At 39.7% G+C, this 19494-nt stretch overlaps 1 protein-coding gene across 1 annotated transcript in view; it reads right to left on the bottom strand.

Moving 5' to 3' along the window:
• Positions 1 to 19494, bottom strand: part of NOX4 (NADPH oxidase 4) — a 204142-nt gene that overhangs the window by 24181 nt on the left and 160467 nt on the right. Inside the window, exons 14-15 of the mRNA XM_056114562.1 lie at positions 9739 to 9858; positions 7824 to 7932 (exon numbers count right to left, since the gene is read on the bottom strand). Coding sequence (XP_055970537.1) covers positions 7824 to 7932; positions 9739 to 9858 — 229 coding nt within the window. The remainder of the gene's footprint in view (positions 1 to 7823; positions 7933 to 9738; positions 9859 to 19494) is intronic.

Raw genomic sequence — 19494 nt, forward strand, 5'->3', positions numbered from 1 at the left:
CACACTCTACCCGCCTACTCCAGATGGAATCCTGGTGACCAACAACCTGCCATACGCGGGTTTCAGGACTAAATCTTCAGGCTGCATGGTGGCAGAGGACCTGAACCGTCCCTCCCCAGGTTCCTACCCACCCAGAAGAATGGCTATCACTCCCACAATTTGCCTCCGGGTGTCATCTTAGTGAACCAACAGCCCTGCCCCAGAGACTTCCAGCTGAATCCAAAAATGGATTAGTGCCATACTGAGACATTTCTGGAAACCAATCATTTTACAATCTGGAAATTAACATTTATAATTGCAGCCTTGAGAGCTCTCATGATACTCAAAAAGAGCAATGGAGAATAAATTATCTAGAATCTGTCCCTTGAAGGTAGGCTTGAATGGTGAATGGTGGTGGGAAATTTTGAGCAAAACATGCTCCAAATTAGAGAGATTATTGGGGAAATTGTCTGCCATAGAGGCAGGGTGTGGACTGGGATGTGGGTGGTGGAAGGTGTGCATTGGTGGAGGGTTTCATCATTGTATGGCTGTAGGATAACACTGCCACAGGGATCTTAGATTTATCAGATTACACCCATCACAGTGGTCCCATTCCACGGCTATTCCTCTGTTTATCTGTAAATTCTTCTCTGTGCTCTCCTCCCCAGTCAGTTAATCACCTTTTCTCCCTCATCAGATTCTTAGCTTGTAATATTATATCCTTCTAAGGACACTGAACTTGTTTTGTAAGCAATGTCTTTTGCATAGCTTACCTTAAAGCAATGTCCTTTCTGTATGGACACAGGAATACAGTTAATATTATGCTTTGTAACTTAGGAGTTGATTAACTCCGAATAATATTTACTTCTGGGCATCTACTTTCTTGACTCAGTTGTCCCTAGATCCTAGCACCCCAAAAGTAGGTTCCCAACGAGGAACTGAATGGATCGAGGACAAGCTGTGAGCTACCCTGGCATCGAAATGAACCAGGCCAAAGTGCCACGATACTAAACTATAAGTTGAGGGCATGATCATGGACAAATGTTGTCGTGATCCAAAAGTAAGTAACGACGAGACTAGGACCCTGCTGGGGCTAGGAAGACTATCTTGGCCCGAGGACTGATGTTTATATCTCTTACTGGGCCATTTGTGATGAGCAGGTAGCAAGAATGACATTGCTCACACAGAATGACATTACTAGAAATATTAGAAGTAGATTTACTACAACTACTTAAGTAGATTACAAGCTGAGGAAAGAACATACCCTCTTTGGGATCCCACCCTTGAGAAGATCTCCTAATAATCTGGAATAATCTCTTTAGATGAGATTTTATCCTTGAGTTGATCTCCTGGAGAAGTGGTCTTACCTCTCTTTGTTGATTTGTTAATGTTCAACTCACCTTTGTGTCACCACCCTAAGTGATTGCTATGTAAACTAAAACTGTAAGGGCTGAGGCGTAGGTGGAGGCTAAGGCTCAGGCTCAGGCTGAGGCTCAGGCTGAAGATCAGTCTTGGGGTCGGCTCAGGCTCCAGAAGGAAGAGTCAGAAGTGAGAGGGGCTCAGGTTTGAGAGAGAGAAGCAGAAAGAGAGTGAAGGTTGGAATAAACTACAATTGATACTGACCAGCCTGGCCCTTAATTCCTTTCTTCGCCTGCTCATTGCCATCGACCTCCCAGGGTTGGCGGAAATGGCTCGAGACTACCGAAGGCAGGCGGTGGGAGAGATAAAGCATCAACAGCCTTTTAAAAACACACATATGAATGAATCTCAAACATGAAAGCTTTGTAACTCTATCTCGGTGATAAAATTAAAAAAATAATGTGGAGTTCATGTCCAATTCAATCAGCTTAATCAATGGCCAAACAAATAGCAATACTCCTACATTATTTAAAAATAAAATAGACTCAACTAGGAACACTCCAACGTACATTAAACTGAAAACGAGAAAATGCACAGATAGAGACAGAATAATGAGAGGAGCAAGACCAAAAAGGAACTTACACAGAAAGAAAATCTCATAGATGAACAGCAGATCAAATAAAAGCCGAGAGAAGCGTATGGAGGGATACAGTACAAAAACTCAATGGAATGAATATCTCACCAAGAATACTTTGTCCAGCTATATTATATTTCAAATTTGAAGGAGCTATTCAAAGTTAAATGGGCAGGCAAATTTAGGGAATTCACAGCCTTGGAACCAATTTTCCAAGAAGCGTGAAAAGAGTTTTAAAGAAAAGGACAAATCTCAACATGTGACATTGAGTGTTACACGCACATGGTGCATATACTTGCCTTCTACTAGATGAAGAGAGGTATTTTTACATCTAGCTTGCTTAAGGGCTTTCATACATTTTCAATCATGAACGCATTTTATTTGTATTGGTTAAAGTCACACATTGGCTTTTACTGATTCATTTTCTGATAATTCTATTTGTCATTCCTTTAAATTTTGTTGAAGCAAGCATTATGAAATACATACGTTATACACTTACCAAATGGGCAGGCTGGAGCATGGGAGGAAATCTGGGGACATTGGTGGTGGGAAGGGAATACCGGGGCGTGATTGGAATTTTGTATGCCTGAACGAGCTCTGTCATGAACAACTTCGTAAAGCATGGTCACTGTCACTCTCACTACCATCCCGTTCAGTGGGATGTTCAACGATTTGCTCAAGTGGGCACCAGTAACGTCTCCATTCTTCCTAGCCCTGAGATTTTATCAGCCTCCCTTTACTCATTCTTCCCAAGAGTGCCACATTGGAGGCTCTTTCAGGGTCAGGGAATGAGACTCATCATTGTTAATGTATTTGGCATATAGAATATGCCACAGGCAGCTTGCCAGGCTCTGCCATGGTATCTTAGTAAAAATAAAAGAAAAAATGTGACTGGTGCAGAAAAGTAAAGTACTTTTTAAAATTTGATATAGTCTCATTAATTTTTCTCATTTGTTTTATTTTTTTGTTTTGGCCTCTGTGGTCAGCTCATTGATGAACCATACCATCTTTCTTTTTAATGATTAAGAGCTTCTTAAGAAGATAAAATATTTGATTCATGGAAGCTACCCACATTTATATTAAAAGGAGGTGCAAGGTATTGAGTTTCAACTGACTTGTTCTAAAAAACTGTAATATTCAGAACCAGAAAGATAGTACAGTGATTTGCAAGTTTGCTTTTCCTATGGCTGATGTGAGTTTGATCCCTGACAGCCCAGAGAGACTCATGAGCCCTCCAGGACTGATATCTGTGTGCAGACCAGGAGTTGTCCTGAACAAGACAAGACAACTGATAATCAAACTTTAAAACACTATAATAAAAAAGACTCATAGACCAATATGTCTTGGAAATGTAACTGAGAGCTGAGATAAATTTATGATTTATGGATGATAATATATGGCAAAAAGAAGTCAAATATATGATGTGAACAAATAAATTCTCCCTGATAAGTGGTACTAGGAAAACTAGATCACCATATGAAAAATAATGAAACTACTAAATCAAAGACAATTAAAGGCCCTCATGATCCATAAAACACAGTAAAGAAAACAGAGGCCCAACTCTCCAGGAATTGAACCTCAGAGGTTTCTTAAATGAGGTGAACAGAGGCAAACACAAGAATATCAGAAGAAAATAAATACATGAAAAAAACAAATCAGACTATATCAAATGGCAAAAGAATATCAAGCTAAAATAAACAGACACCTTACTGAATGAGAGAAAATATTTGCAAATAATACATCAGAAAAAGGTTTTTGATTTTAGTTTTGGACGACATTCAGTGGCACTCAGAGCTTATTCCTGGCTCTGTCCAAGAATCGCTCCTGGCAGGGTTTGGAGACTGTAGAGAATGCTTCGACTGAAGCAGGGTCATCCACGTGGCAGGCAAGCACCTTACTGCTATACTAGCACACTGGTACCTACTTTCCATATTTATAAGGCACTCACAAAGTGCTCAGAACCATTAACAGAAAAACAATAACTCCATCTCAAAATAGGGAGAGATGAACAGACACTTCCCCAAAGAAGACTTATTAGGCATATAGAAAGGTATTCACCTTCTCAATATCAAGGAAATGCAAATCTATAAAGCAACGAGAGAGCACCTCATACCAGTTAAAATAAAATATAACTAAAAATTTGGAAATAGCTCGTGTTGTGGGGGATGAGGAGAGAAAGGAACTCTAATTTTCTGCTACTGGGGATGTAGGCGGATCCAACCTCTATGGAACGCAGCATGGAGATTTTTTAACAAAGGCTGGAATTCCACGCGATCCAGGGATATTACTTCTTGCCATTTATTCCCCCAGAACACAAAGCCATTAATTTGAAAGGTTTTACGCCTACCTCTGTACAGCTGAAGCATTTAGTGCTATAGACAAGATATGAAAACAATCCTGATGTGTAACCAATGATGAATTGATCAAAAAATTTCCGGTATATTGCCAGGAGTGATCCCTGAGCATAGAGCCAGGAGTAAGCCCCAAGTAACACTGAGTGCGCCACCTCTAAAATACAAGAAATGTTCTGGGATATGAACAAACTAGCAGCTATAAGAAAGAATGTCATCAATTTCTACTATGTTGACAAAAACAGTATTATGCAGATTAAAAATCAGAAAGAAAGATACACAGTGAGGGAGCAACTAGCAGTCACAAGCACTGAGACTGGATGTTGGCACAGAGACTCCTGCTTATGAGGAAGGGGTGGGGGGGGTGGGGGTGGGGATGGGGGTGGGCGGGAGGGGCCTCTGGTTCATCAGTGGCTCCGTAGGCACTCTGGTGTGAGATGCTGTGTTGGAATAATCTATGTATCAAAGCATAACTAATAGCATTGCAAACCACAGTGCATCAAACCTACTGGGAAAAAATTGAATCAAGATTGATTAAGGCCTTTGATATAAATTCTGCAATTTGAAGTGCCCAGAAGAGACTCATGGCGGGCACGCTCTGGGACTCGGCCCTCCGGACCCCGGGAGACCAAGCTCTGCAGGCAAGGGGAAGAGAGCAGTGCTCAGCTCCTGGGGGTGGGGGGTGGGGGGCGGGGGTCAGTTATAACCGTTTAAATGTGATTAAAAAAAAAACCACCTAGAACCCAAACAAAAAGGTCTGGGTAAGGCAGGCGCTGCGGCTGGTCCTCTGTAGTGGCCGCGGACCTGGCGACCCGGTGCTGTAGTCCCAGACCCCCTGTGTCCCCTCGTGGCCTCCCAGTCACTGAAGGCTTTAGGCCCCATCTCTGAACCGACGGGAAGCGTCCAGGCCAGGTCCATGTGCAAACTGCGAGGCCGCGCCAGTGCCGAGAGGCTGCCTGGCCCGGTCACCACCCCCTGTCCAGCAAAGCTGCTGCCCTGCACGGCCACCGCCCTCTGTCCAACAGAGCTACTGCCTGGCCTGGCCACCGCCCCCTGCCCAGCAGAGCCTCCGCCCGACCCGGCCACCGCCCCCTGTCCAGCAGAGTCGCCGGCCGGCATGACTGTCGCTGCTCTCGCTGGCCCGGCCACCTCCGCGGGGCCTGAAGTTGCCCCAATTCCCTCTGAATGGCTACTGTGAGTCAGGGCTCCCCCCACTCACCCTGGCCACCCCCAGCCCTGGGCCCTGAGGGTGGGAAAAAGCAGCCGATGGAGTAACTGATCAGTATATTAAACTCAGGAATCACTAATCAGTTCCCTGGCATGTGGCACATCTCTCTAGGTGCTTCCTTCCACTGCCACTTATTATTAATAAACACTGATATCTTCTCCCCCATCCCTCAAACAAACAAACAAAAAAAAGGTGCCTTATTTGTTGGAAGGAGTTTTCACATCATATGTCTAACAAGGGTTAATATGCAAAATATACAAAACCCAGGAATAATAAAGGAGACAATCCAATTCAAAATATGCAAAATACTTAAATAGACACTTCTTCCAAGAAGACATGCAGCTGGCCCTCAAGCATAAGAAATAATGTTCAACATTAGCTTTATTAAGGAAATCAGAAACAGCTGTTTGTGAGAATGTGGAGACAAAGGAACTCCAGTACACTATTAATTGTTGGTAAGAATATAAATTTATACAGATGTGTGGAAAATGGTATATAGATTCTTAAAATAGTTAGCAATAAATGGCTGTTTGACCATAGTACCCTATCAGGAGGTCCCAATTAAAAAAAAAGTTTAGTTTACTAGAGATGTAAATATGATATGATCTAGTTAAGTGTCCAGGCATTTATCCAACGGAAATGAAGCACTAAATCCAAAGGATATTTGAATCTCTATATTCATATCATCTTTATTAAAGCAGTCAATATTTGGATCAAATTAAATGTGCAACAACAGATAACTGGATGAAAAGTTGTGATTTATATACTCAGTGGAATACTCAAGACACTGAAAAATATGAAGTCTTTCTGTTTATAGCAATATGACTGGGAATTTAATGAACCTGTATTAGGTGAAAAAAGAAGTAAAAGCCCAAATGCTTTCACTCCTATGTGACAGAATCATCAAAGCAAACAAAATACAAGACACAAATATTCTTTGAATATAAAAATTATGGGGACCAGCATGTCAGTATGGCAAGTAGTCAGAGCACTGGCTCTGCATGTAGCCTACCTGCCCTCAATCCCTGACACCACAGATGGCCTTCTAGTTTTGGTACTATGAATGTATCCTGTTAATAGAACTGTTCTATAATAATTTCACAATATAAATGAGGCAATTCTATGTACAACAACAACAAAAAAATCAAGACATAGTATATTTAAAACAGAAATTTGTAGAAAACAATTGGTAAAATTTTTAGAACACTTGTAATTTATCTATGTTTATATAAGTTAGGTGGGGAATGCAGTGAGGATTTCCTTTTTCTAAATCCTTTGAAATTTATACATTAAAGGTAAGGAGTAACACAGAGGTTGGAGCTCATTGCTCTTTTATATATGAAATAAAAATGTGGGATATTTGAAATTTTAGATTTCTGACATAAATCTGGTAATAGCTCATATGGACTATTAAGAAATTAATAAAGATAAGGGAGTAAGAGCTATTGGGGAAACTGATGGAAGGCACAGGAACAAATGACTGCTGATATTTTCCTCTATCTGGCTTCTGTCCCTTAAAATGCCATAAGCATCCATTGTCACACACCACAAGCTTACTCACTCACCAGATATATGTATGTATGTATGTATATTTATATATGTATTTGTGGGCTGGAGCGATAGCACAGTGGGTAGGGCGTTTGCCTTGCAAGTGGCCAACATGGCCGACCTGAGTTCGATTCCTCGACCCTATCGGAGAGCCCGGCAAGCTACTGAGAGTATCCGTCCTCACGGCAAAGCCCGGCAAGCTACCCATGACATATTCGATATGCCAAACACAGTTAACAATTGTCACAATAGAGACGTTACTGGGTCTGCTTGAGCAAATCAATGAACAACGGGAGGACAGTGACAGTGACAGTGATGTATTTGTATCTTTATCTATATCTATATCTAGATATCTAGATATCTTTATCTATATCTATATCATCTATATCTATATATCTGTATATACATATATATTTACCACTCAATATGGTATTTGTTTAACTGTATATTTGTTTAACATTCTATTCTAAAGCATATAAATTAGGAAACTGATGTTAGAAAACTTTCTAGGTATCACAAATACTTACATAGATATTATTTCTGAATGATGTGCATCAAATTATTAAGGAATATTATGTCTTTCGAAGCTTAAGGAATTTTTCATTATTTATTTGTATATTCTCTGGTTTGTTTTACAGATAACTTTTATTATTTTTGCAATTTGGGGTAACATACTTATTGAAAACATTTTTTAAATAGACAAAGTAAAAATTCTTAATTTTACCTTGTTATGCAATACGCAGATTAAGTCTGCAAACCAACGGAAGGAATGGATGTCTCTGCACACCCAAATAAAATACAATCTTCTAAGCTTGTACAGTTTCCAGTCATCCCTTTAAAATTAAAACAAAATAACCATTATATGAAAAAATTTTTAAAAAGACTAAGAATCTAATTTTTTTTATTTTTAGTAAATTAATTGAGAAAAAAATAGTTTTATAACCTAGGATCTGACATGGGACTTACTACATTTTTATGAATTTAAAATTCAATCCATTGACTTAAAGACATGATAAAATTGTTAATTTAAGTATACATACATATACATATATAAAATTGTTAATTTAAGTATACATACATATATCACTCATTAAAATAATAAACTTAATTGATGAAAACATTCAAATCATCTCTAAATCTCAGAAAAATACTTGTTTGTTTTTATTAAATTCTGTTACTATGATAATCAGCCTTACCCTGGCCACTCGGCAAAAATGATTCAACTTCATTGCAGAAAGTTGGTTGCTTATCCTCTTCTTGTTCCTTATTAAGGAATGAGATTTCACAACCAACAAGTACGTAATGCATTCCAGCAACTTAGAATTCTAAGTCTGAATTCCCACTAGTAATTATGAAGGTAAATTTCAGGCTATGAAAATACTCTTCACTTTTGGTAGAAATCACTTAGAAAAATTTGTCCAAGTCACATATTAAGGTAGAGTGCCCAAATTACGTATAATGTCTTAGAAAACATCCTGTACATGGGAATTTGTATGTTTTTCTATGAACTTCAGAATTTTTAGCAAAAATTAATAAACAAGATATCTTTCAAATATATTTGCTTTAATTTTATTTACTACATTAAAAGTTTATTCTTAGTGCAGTAACGTCTCCATTGGAGACTTCGTTGTTACTGTCTTAGTGCAGTAAAATTTTCCCCTAGAAAATAGAGGGCCACAGAGATAGCTTAGAGGTCTCAGGTGCAAGCTTTGGTGTGTGAGACCTCGGTTTGGTGCTTTCACTCATGGTCCCTCGTGCATACTGAGTGTGTCAGTCGCTGAGCACCATCGGGCAGATCCTGCTGGTCCTAGCACCGCGGGGCCAAGCAACACTGAACTCTTGGCCTAGTGGTTGAGTGTCATTAGACATTCTCCTAGATCTCATGAGCACTGTGTGCGAAATCTTATTCCCCAGAAAAGCATACGGAATAGTTAAGAATAAGTTTGGTTTTAATTACAATACTAATTAATTTTGCTCCTCATACTATAGCTAAAATTAATAAAAATATTTCCTGGTTAAGCAATACCACTTTTGAAATTATGCTTCTTTTAAAAACTTCTAAGTAAGAGACCAAAGAAAGAAGTACTTACTTGGTTTTGACCCAGAAAAGCATTCCGTGACCATAATTCTACAATAACAATGGCTGTAGACTTCCATATACTATTAATAATTTTTGTCTTTATTATATTTGCAATAATTTCTGAAATAATGTTATTCATGACTGTTTCACTAGTTTATTTTGACCTGTTCCACTTCAACATCTTAAGTACATGAACAGTTTCAATCTTAGTTATAGTATCTATAGAGGGTTGGTATACAGGTGTTAACAAGTAGTGTTTAATAAATTTAGTAATGTCACTACTGATGAGGATGTAAAAAATGGATATTTTTGAAATGACTTTACTGGGGTAAACAGACAAGAGATGATGCACAGCTTTCATGCCGACATACTGAGAGCAGACTAGAAGCCATAAAACAAATATTAAAAGTCATTAAATTATTTGTCTTAATAACCAGCAAGTGGAGTAACTTGATGAACAAATATAAGAATTCTGGACGGAATTTCTTCACAAGAAGTAGATAGCTACAATATTGACATGTCTCTACTTACATGAATGAAATAGATCAAAATGACATACCGAAGGGTGTTGAGGATTGACGCAAATGGAGTTACCCCAATGCCTCCAGCCACGCAGAGGCTGACCTCATAGTTCAGTGATTCCTCAAATGGACTTCCAAAGGGACCATCGACATAGAGCCTGTGCAGAGGCAGGCAAAGGAGAGAGATTTAAAATAGTACGTAACAAATGTGCCGAATTCATCTTCTCAGTTATGTAATTGCCAGTTTCCTTCCTTCCTTCCTAACAAATATAAAAAAACTCTCATTTGTCTACTTATGATTTCATATTCAAAATATGTATGTGAGATTCTTCACTATAGAAAAACTTACTATTTATTAATTAAAATCCATTATCTGATAATTTCTTAAAAAAATAACAATGCTGACAAAATGTTAATTTTATTGAGGGAAGGGAGTTGCAAGTGAATATTACATTTCCCAGACCAAATTTCATCTATTGTGGTTATATAACTATGTCTGGCTGATATGAAGGCTTATATGTGGAATATAAAGACACACAGTGAATAACAATAGGACAACAGTAACAGATCCTAATAATTAGACTACAGAACAGAATCTACCAAGAAAGGAAGGGACGGTAAAACACTGATGAAGGGATGCCAAAACTCTGGTAGTAGGTGTGGTGTTGGAGGATGATATGGCTAACAGTTTATTTTTAACAGTACTGTAAATCATGGTACTCAAATAAAAATAAAAAGAGTATGTATTTTAAATAAAGCATTCTCAGAACAAAGCTTCATCTAATGATATGCACCTTACGGTGATCTTTTCTTACTGCCATTATGGTGCCTAGAATGTAGAATCTCTGTTCTAGCTGAGTACATTTAACGGCAGTATAATTGCCATACCCTATTTATTCTCTCTAGGTCCAATTACCTTTATTAGTCCTATTCTATTTCTGGTACAAAAAGTCTGAAGGGAGCAAATAAAGCCACTTCAATGACTGATTTTTTTGAAAACTGTTTGATCGTCATTATCACTATCACTATCACCCCGGTGTTCACTGATTTTCTCGAGCAGGCGCCAGTAACGTCTTCATTCATCCCTGTCACATGCAAGTGTAGTCCAATGGCATAATGAGGGCTCTTTCAGGGTCAGGGAAATGAGGACCATCATTGTTACTGTTTTGGGCATATTTACTACACCACAGCTAGCTTGCCAGGCTCTGCCATGTGGGTGGGATACTCTTGGTAGCTTGCCAGGCTCTCTGAGAAGGATGAATGCTTTTGGGGCAGCCTCTAATCACCTTTTACAGGTGTTCCCAGTCAGGCATATATGCGGGCAAGATACATATGTTTGATCATATACAAAAAATAAACTCAGATCCTTTTTTAATACCATGCACAAAATTCAATTCAAATCAAATTTAAATCAAATGAATTAAGGGCCTCAATATCACATCTGAATGTATAAATTACAGAGATTAAAAATATAGGTACAAAACTCATAACACTGAATCTAGACCAAGTAGATGGAACTGACCAAGTAGATGGAAGCAAAAAATAAACAAATGGGATGACAACAAGTTGAGAAGCTTCTGCATCATGAAAGAAATGATGACCAGAACGAAATGACATCCTGCAGATTGGAAGGAAATATTTGCCCACAACAAATTTGACAAAAGGTATGTCCAAGATGTACAAAGCACTGGAACTTTACAGGAACCAAAAAAAAAATCAGAAAATGGGGGAAGGAGATTAACAGAATCTTCACCCAAAAGACATAAAGATGGCCATAAAAGTATATGAAAAATGATCTTCAACACTCATTATCAAACAAAACAAAGCTACAATGAATATCATAAGAGTATATCACAAAGAACAACAACCACAAACAATGCTGGAGAGGTGGAGTAAGGGGACCTTCGTTCACTGCTGGTGGGAGTGGAAAGTGGGAAGAAATATGGACACTTCATGGAAGCCTAGAAGTAAAGTTCCATACACACCGCAAGATCACTAACCCATGGGCCAAAAGCTTCTATTCAGAAATAAATTCGCAATCATTTATTCATTGCAGCACTATTCATACTAGCCAAAATCTGGAAACAACTCAAGTATTCAGAACAGATGACTGGATACAGAAATTATGGTACATATATATACAATGGAATATTACTTGTTTTAGTAAAAGAGGAAATCATGCAATTTACTGCTATGTGGATGTACCTAGAGAGCATCATATGAAAGAATTTAGAAGGAAAGAGACAGATACAAAATAATCTCCCTTACATGTGGGATGTAAAAATAGGGGCATAACAAATACTTAAAGGCAAAGAAACAGAACTGGTCTTAGTATGAAGTTTACCTTGGAAGGACCGTGGTCCGGGTAGAGGATTATCACCGAGACAGTTATGAGGGAAGTTGACACTTTGGTGGAGGCCGTGGTGCTAGAGTATTTTATGAATGAAATGCTACCATTTACAATATTGTAAATCATGGCACTAAAAGAAAATATAAAGATGCCATCAATCTGGACTTCAGATACAACATTGAGTTCAGATATAATCTACTTTAAGTTAAAAAAATTGCTATAGCTATTTCTTACTGATCACTGTTAATTTAGTGTTTTGTACTTCCATTAAAGTACTCTCAGGTGACTCTGAGAGATTCTTTCATTCTCGTCTCGTTTTTTTCTGCCTGGTGTCCTAAGCACTTCCCTTTTATCTGTTGAGAAATTTGAGTATTAGCCCTGAAGGGGACATGAAATCCTTCAGTAGTCAGTGACTGATGGAATGTGGTTTGTTTTTATATGAAGCTAGCTTTTGGACCAGTGGCATCAATATTGTGTAAGAACTTGTTTGAAAGAGGCAGAATCACAGCACTGACTTGGGATCTATTGAGTAAGATTTTTTGCCTGTTTTACTAATGACTCAGATGCACAGCAGAGTCTGGCACCAATCTAGTTTGTTTCACTTATATTCTAAGACTTTTGAGTTTTACAGTAATTAGGTTTTAATAATTTTTAGGTCTGCAGGATAATATCTGTGACTTCAATGTGAATTTAACCCAAAATTGTACAGCCAAAAAAGAATATAATAAAATCAGCCAACCCTTTAGCACTGCTAGGAGACAAGGAATAACTAATGTGGAAAAAAAGTCATTAAATACCAAAAATAAAATATGGTAGAAATTAAATAAAGGAAACAATGTCCCAAACATAAAACTGTAGTTTAAAAAAACAAAGTAACACCAAAATAATGATTTAGAATAATATGTATCAATAATATTTCAGTAATACTTAGTTTTGGAGAATGAAGTATGTTATCATATTTGTGAATATGCAAATTTTAATATTATGCTTCTCTTTTCCTCTCCATCTATTTTCTCCTCTTTAGGTGATTCTGAACAAGTCTTACAAAGTACTGGATTTTGGTGTCGCAAAAATTTATAAATTGCAAATTATTAATTTAATGTGAATTTCATAATTTTTTTAATTAGTGAAACACCATGAGGTACAGTTATAGACTTACAAATTTTTGTGCTTGGGTTTCAGTTATATAATGATCAAGTGCCCATCCCTCCACCAGCGCCCATCCTCCACCATCACGGGTCCCAGCATCCCTCCCACCCCCCATCCCCCTCATCCCACCCTGCCTCTGTGGCAGAGCATTCCCTTTTGTTCTCTCTCTCTCTCTCTCTCCTTTTGGGTCCTGTGGTTTGCAGGAGAGGCATTGAGAGGCAAGCATGTTTGGTCTATAGTCTACTTTCAGCATGCTTCTCCCACCCTGGGAGGATCCTCCCAACACCCTTTATTTGGTGCTCTCTTCTCTATCTGAGCTTCCTTTTCCCCTAGCACGTGTGGCTGGTCTCCAAGTCATGGAGCAAAATTCCTGGTACTAATCTTGGCAACTCCTGGGTGTTAGTCTCCCATTTTGTTGCTTTCTGTTCCCCAGATGAATGCAGTCTTTCTGTGTCTATCCCGCTCTTTCTGACTCATTTCGCTTAACATGATACTTTCCATGTAGTACCACTTGTATGTGAATTTCATGACTTCATCTTTTCTAACAGCTACATAGTACTCCATTGTGTAAATGTACCAAAGTTTCCTTAACCAGTTATCTGTTCTCGGGCACTCAGGTTTTTTTTCCAGATTCTGACTATTGTAAAGAGTCCTGCAATGAACAAACAAGTGCAGATGTCACTTCAACTATACTTTTTTGCCTCTCTGGGATATATTCCCAGGAGTGGTATTGCTGGGTCAAATAGAATCTAGAGCCTTGCACATGAAAAATGTTTTCTACAACAAAACATGTGCAGCCACATTTTCAGATATACTCACTCCATTATTATAAATTTCTTTAATCTTAGCTTCTATTTCACTAATAAATTTATCAAAAGCCTAGTACGTATATAACAAAACGTAAATCTAAAAGAACAAAAGAATGCATCTGAGGAAATTTATGACTGGAAACACCGTATGCCTGAAAAACTCAACCATGAATAACTCTGTAATTTCATGGTGACTAAAGGTTTTTAAAAAAGAAAAGAAAATAGTGAAACACTACCAGAATGAGACTAACCCCACTACCTATCTCACCCATGCACTACTAAAGCAGAAAGGCAGGAAAATTAGGGAAGGGCCCCTATGGCAATAAATTCCCGGACAGTAATAAAAACAACAGCCAAGGCTGTGAAAAGCAAACCCCCCTGTGAGCTGGCTCAGGTTCAGAGAAGGCTGGAGCCCTCCCTCTGAAAGAAGCTCCCACAGGAGCAAAGGCAGGAAAGGAATATCAAAGACCATCAACTGCTCTCACCTCTCCCCTTGGCAATGTCTCTACCACAGACTCTCTCAGGTAGAAAGCCCCCAGCTCTGCAGTGTGGGAGAAACCTGTAACAGCGAACTTGACACTAGGAGCATGGGAGAGCTTGCAGGTGCACGGAGTGCTCAAGAGCATGTGTGTCCCTCAGCCCACATCTCCCCTCTCACCATGTGTCCTTTAACACTTTCATATTTAATGCTGGGACATGTACTGGGGCTCTCTCTCCAACTTTGGAAAGGCCCATGTTCTCTCTTGAGTTATTCTCATTCCCTACCCCGCACCTCCCCTTCCTCAAAACTTTTAAATAAAAAGTGTTATACTTCACAACTTGTTTCCTCCTGGAATTCTTTTCTGCGAGGGAAAGGCAAGAACCTCAAAGGCTTAGATAAATTCTAGGATTGACTTTCTTTCCTGCAAGGATCAAGGCTTACAGTTCTAGAATTTCCCAGCCCTTCTCTGGGTAGTAGAGGGGTATAGAGAGAAAACAGCAGGTTCCCTTCTTGAGGTGGCCACCTCTCACCTCCCTACTTCACATGTCACCTGGGGATGATGTAGGCAGGCAGACAGAGAGGGAGGACCATCTCCCAAGGAATGGTAGAAAATTTCCTGGGACTTAATAACCCTGAAATTGCAAAAAGCCAATCTTGCAGAAAACAAGAACTAAGGTCTGATAAGACCCTTAACTGGTGCCTGCCACTGATTCAGAGAAGCTCCAGCAGAAATGAAAGGGCAGGAAAAGAATTTCAAAGAAGACCCTCACCACTCTCAACCCTAAACCCCTTGGCGACCTCCTTAGCAACGGATTTTTATCTAGGTAAAAGTCCCAGGTGTGGGCAGGTTGGGAAAAACCCTCTAAAAGCCACATTGAACAAAGGAAGGGTGAGCATATGCTGCTCGAGCCATGTACTGCTTGTGCCCACGTAGCCGAGCACATTTGTCACCTGAATCTCCCCTCTTGAGATGTGTACATTCATCCTTTCATGTCTAATGTTGGGATGAGTGCTGCGGCTCTCTGTACTCTTGTAGAAGCCGGGGTTCTCTCTTGAGCACATTACTCTACCCTCTCCCACTTTCTCCCCTTCCTCTCCTTCAAAAACTCTCCAAATAAAATGTTTTACTTCATTGCTTGCCTACTCCTAAAATTCTTTTCTGCGAGGTGAGACAAGAACCCAGTAACCCTGAGTCTGGGGTGTCAGAGGCAAATAGGGAGAAAGTGACCGTCTTTCTCCTCCCTGCTTCACATAAGTCACCAGGGGGGCCCACCAATATCAGGGACACCGCCTTCATCACTACTAACCCCAAAATCCAATAAAGACCCATAGAGTAGTACCGGGTAAAGCAACTGCTGTTTCTCATAGAGCCAGCTTAATACTGACCCCAGAACCCTGAGCTCTCCAGGAGTGATCCCTGAGTACAGAATCAGGAGGAAACCCAGAGCAAAGCTGAGTGTGACCCTAAACCCAGAAACAGCCAAACAAAAATCCAAGAAAATCACTCAAGATATCAACATATATTAGTTCTACTGTTATCGCCAGTTGCAGGCAAATAACAAGCACTAAATATATGCTGAAAAAAAGTATGAGCCTTGAGTGTAGATCCAGGAGTAAGCCCTGAACACAGCAGAATGCCATTCCCACAAAAGAAGAATGTAAGGGAAGTAAGGGGAGAAAAAAACAAATTACCAGCAAAAATTATCCTTTCAATCTCAAGTAAGAGAAAGAATTACACTTAAATTGTTGTTAAAAGAAATTTAAGGAATACAAATAGAGCTCTATTTTTTAATAAAAACAACATTGTTTAATTTTGGGACACTTGTTAAATCACAGAAGGCTGTTCTGACCCAGACTACCCTAGTCTAATAACTTCTGTTTAAGCTTCATCCCAAATGATATGCTGATGTTTCAGGAGAATAGTGGAAAGCAAACAAATTGTTCCCCAAATGATAATGTTAAACATGATATCAGGCATGCATTAGGGCATGTATCAGGGCTGTATCCAAGATCTAGAGACAATACTCATGTCCCAAAATACCTGAATGGATAAAGAAGTTGACATGGATACTTACTGAATTTAATCACTATGTATGAATTTTATAGATACATACATATATATCTATAAAATTGATCACTACTCTTGGAGAGCCCGGCAAGCTTCCGAGAGTATTTGATATGCCAAACACAGTAACAACAAAGTCTCCAATGGAGACGTTACTGGGCCCGCTCGAGCAAATCGACGATCAACGGGAGGGCCTTTACCTTTACCTTTACTCAGCTATAAAGAAGGGTAACATTTTTCTACAATATGAATTGAGCAAATGGGAGAAATGTTACATGAACCAGAAGGAAACTAATAAGGACTGGTTAGTCTCACTCATGGGGGTGTACTTAAAAACTATGTAAAGGAGTAGATAATACTGGAAAATAGAGCATACCTTAAACTCTTATAAAGAAATGTTTAGCAAGTGGGTGTTGAGAAGATAGGGTGGAGAGACAAGAAGAAATCACGGGGTAGTGTCAGTGAGTGTGTGACAGTGGGTATGGTACCCAATGCACTAATAGTAACCCTGTTGTCAGTCATGTTACCTAAATAGCAATAAATATGTGGCTGTCATTTAAAGAATTTGCATGCAAAAAAACTAAAAAACCATTTTTTTGCTTGAAATATGTTTGACAAGTATGGTAGAGAAAGATGAATAGCTCCAAGAAGACTGCTGCAGCAGCTGCCCCAATAATGCTGAAACATGGGATAAAGGAGCATTCTAGAAGTGCTCTTACTAAGAACATCCACAGGACAAGACAGACATCAGAGAGTCAATTGTACAGAAGAAAAATTCTGTGCCAGTTAAGAGATAAGGAGTGTTTCTCTTGCATTCAGGGAGGGAAGAAACCCTGAAAGAAAACAGACTTCCAAGCTGATGCTAGGCCTGAAACAGGATGGCCGTTTGCTAGATCTGCTGAAATATCCGACAAAAAACTCAGCACCATATCTACATAGCTGAGATTCAAAGTGTCTCGGTGGTTGAAAAGATAGTACAACAAATAAAGCCCTTTCCACAGTTGATCTGGATTTGATCCCTGGCACCACATACAGTCTCTCCTGTGCCCCACCAGGTGTTATTTGAGCAACAACAAAGGAAAACCCAAACCCTGCTATGAGTTACCCATGATCCCTGAGCACAGAGCCAGAAGCAAGTCTTCAGCACCACCAGGTGCAAAGCAAAATCCCAAACAAATACAAAATAAACTAAGCCTTAAAATATGGGGTGGCAAGAAGTTTGGAGGGGAGGGGACTAAAGAAATAATACAGCATTCAAGGCACTTGCCTTGCTTGCAGTCAACCTGAGCCCTTTCCCCGGAAGCACAAACATATAGTTTCCAAGTCCCACTAGGAGTGATTTCTAAGCACGGAGTCAGTAGTAAGCCCTGAGCACAGTCAGATGTGGCAAAGAAACAAAAAACAACAAAATAAAACAAAAAACAGAACAACAACAAAACCAAGTATCTTAGAACTTGATAGATATACAGGTCAAGTAAAGGGCACAGTCAACCTTGGGGTGACTGAGCACAGTCATTCCTGCAGACAGGGTTGAAGTTTCAGCTCCACTTAGCAGTGTCATGTCTTGGCCCCACACAACAAGTGTCTAGCCAGCTCAAAACCAAAGGGATCTTTTCCAAACCATTGCACCAGACTTAATCTCCAACTAAGGCAGAGAACATTGGGTTCAAAGGATCACAGAGGTTCAGTCTTGTTTGTTTTTGCAGGCTTCCAAGTGGTTCTCAGACGGACTGGGGAACCTCCTGATTCTGTCCACCACACTAGCAGCTCAATGCAAATGCCTGAGTGTGTGACGCGATAATGGTGCCAAGGAGTACCAGATCATCCCATCAGTCTCAGAGGTACCCTGAGATGTTTGGGAAACCATGTGGTGCCAGGAATTGAAGTAGGGTCAGCTGCATACATAGCATTCATTTTATCCTTGTACTACTTCTGTGACTCTAAAGGTTTAGTTTTGTGCCTATACCTGTTGGATTAAAAAGAAATTGGGAATTGGCACAACCAGCATGGGCAGGGGACAGTCATCACCAGGCTAAAGCCAGGAACAGTCATCCCTGAGGACACAACTAGAACAGCTATCCCAAAGGCTAACACAGGATCAGACAGCGTGGAGATGAACAGCACATTCAGGCTGTCATTCAGTGCAGCCATCTCCAAATAGGATGGGCCAAACTCTCCCGTTGTCTCTGAAGTTCAGATGCTGAAGATTGTTACTGGGTGTGCCGGATGGCAGTCTCCAGCCACAATACATGTGGGTTGGTTTTTCAGAGCACACGATTACAATCACCAATCATTGCTCAAGTACTGGGCCAGGGAACAAGCCAACTAGACCTTGGTGCTATATCAGCTATAGGGCACTAGTTAACAAAAACATCTGCTGGAGTCCAGGTCACACAATTCAGAATCACAGACACCAGTTTTATCTTTGAAATATCTAAAAATCTCAAGCTTTCCACGATAGTCATTAATTAATATAGACACAGGCACCAACCTGATCTTGCTAAAAGAATTGGATTGCTCCTTTGGCTAATCAAAGCACTAAGCTTGCCCCTCACCCCCCATGAAGCACCAAACATAATGAAGAAATGAAAAAAATCAGCTGCATCAATGGATAGAGACAACCATTCAGGAAAATACTCAACACCATTGGAATTTTCTTTCCTTTTTGATTGTTGAGTTTTAGGTATATAGTATTTCAACATCAATCCCACAGCCAGTGTCAACTTCCCTCCACCAGGGTTCCATATTCCATCTCCATCTGCAATCCCACCCAATGCCCCACCTATCAACATTACAAAGTTCCAGTGGTTGATTGCCAGTTAGATCTTGCTTGCCCTCAGTATTAGGGTTAGTATTCAGTGTTAGTAGACTCTGTGCTTTGGATTTATGGGTATACCACATACCACCTATATAACTGAAGCTTGGATGCCTGTTTACCCA

This window comes from Sorex fumeus, unplaced genomic scaffold, assembly GCF_029834395.1.
Source record: "Sorex fumeus unplaced genomic scaffold, SorFum_2.1 ptg000026l, whole genome shotgun sequence".
NCBI classification, from domain to species: Eukaryota; Metazoa; Chordata; class Mammalia; order Eulipotyphla; family Soricidae; genus Sorex; species Sorex fumeus.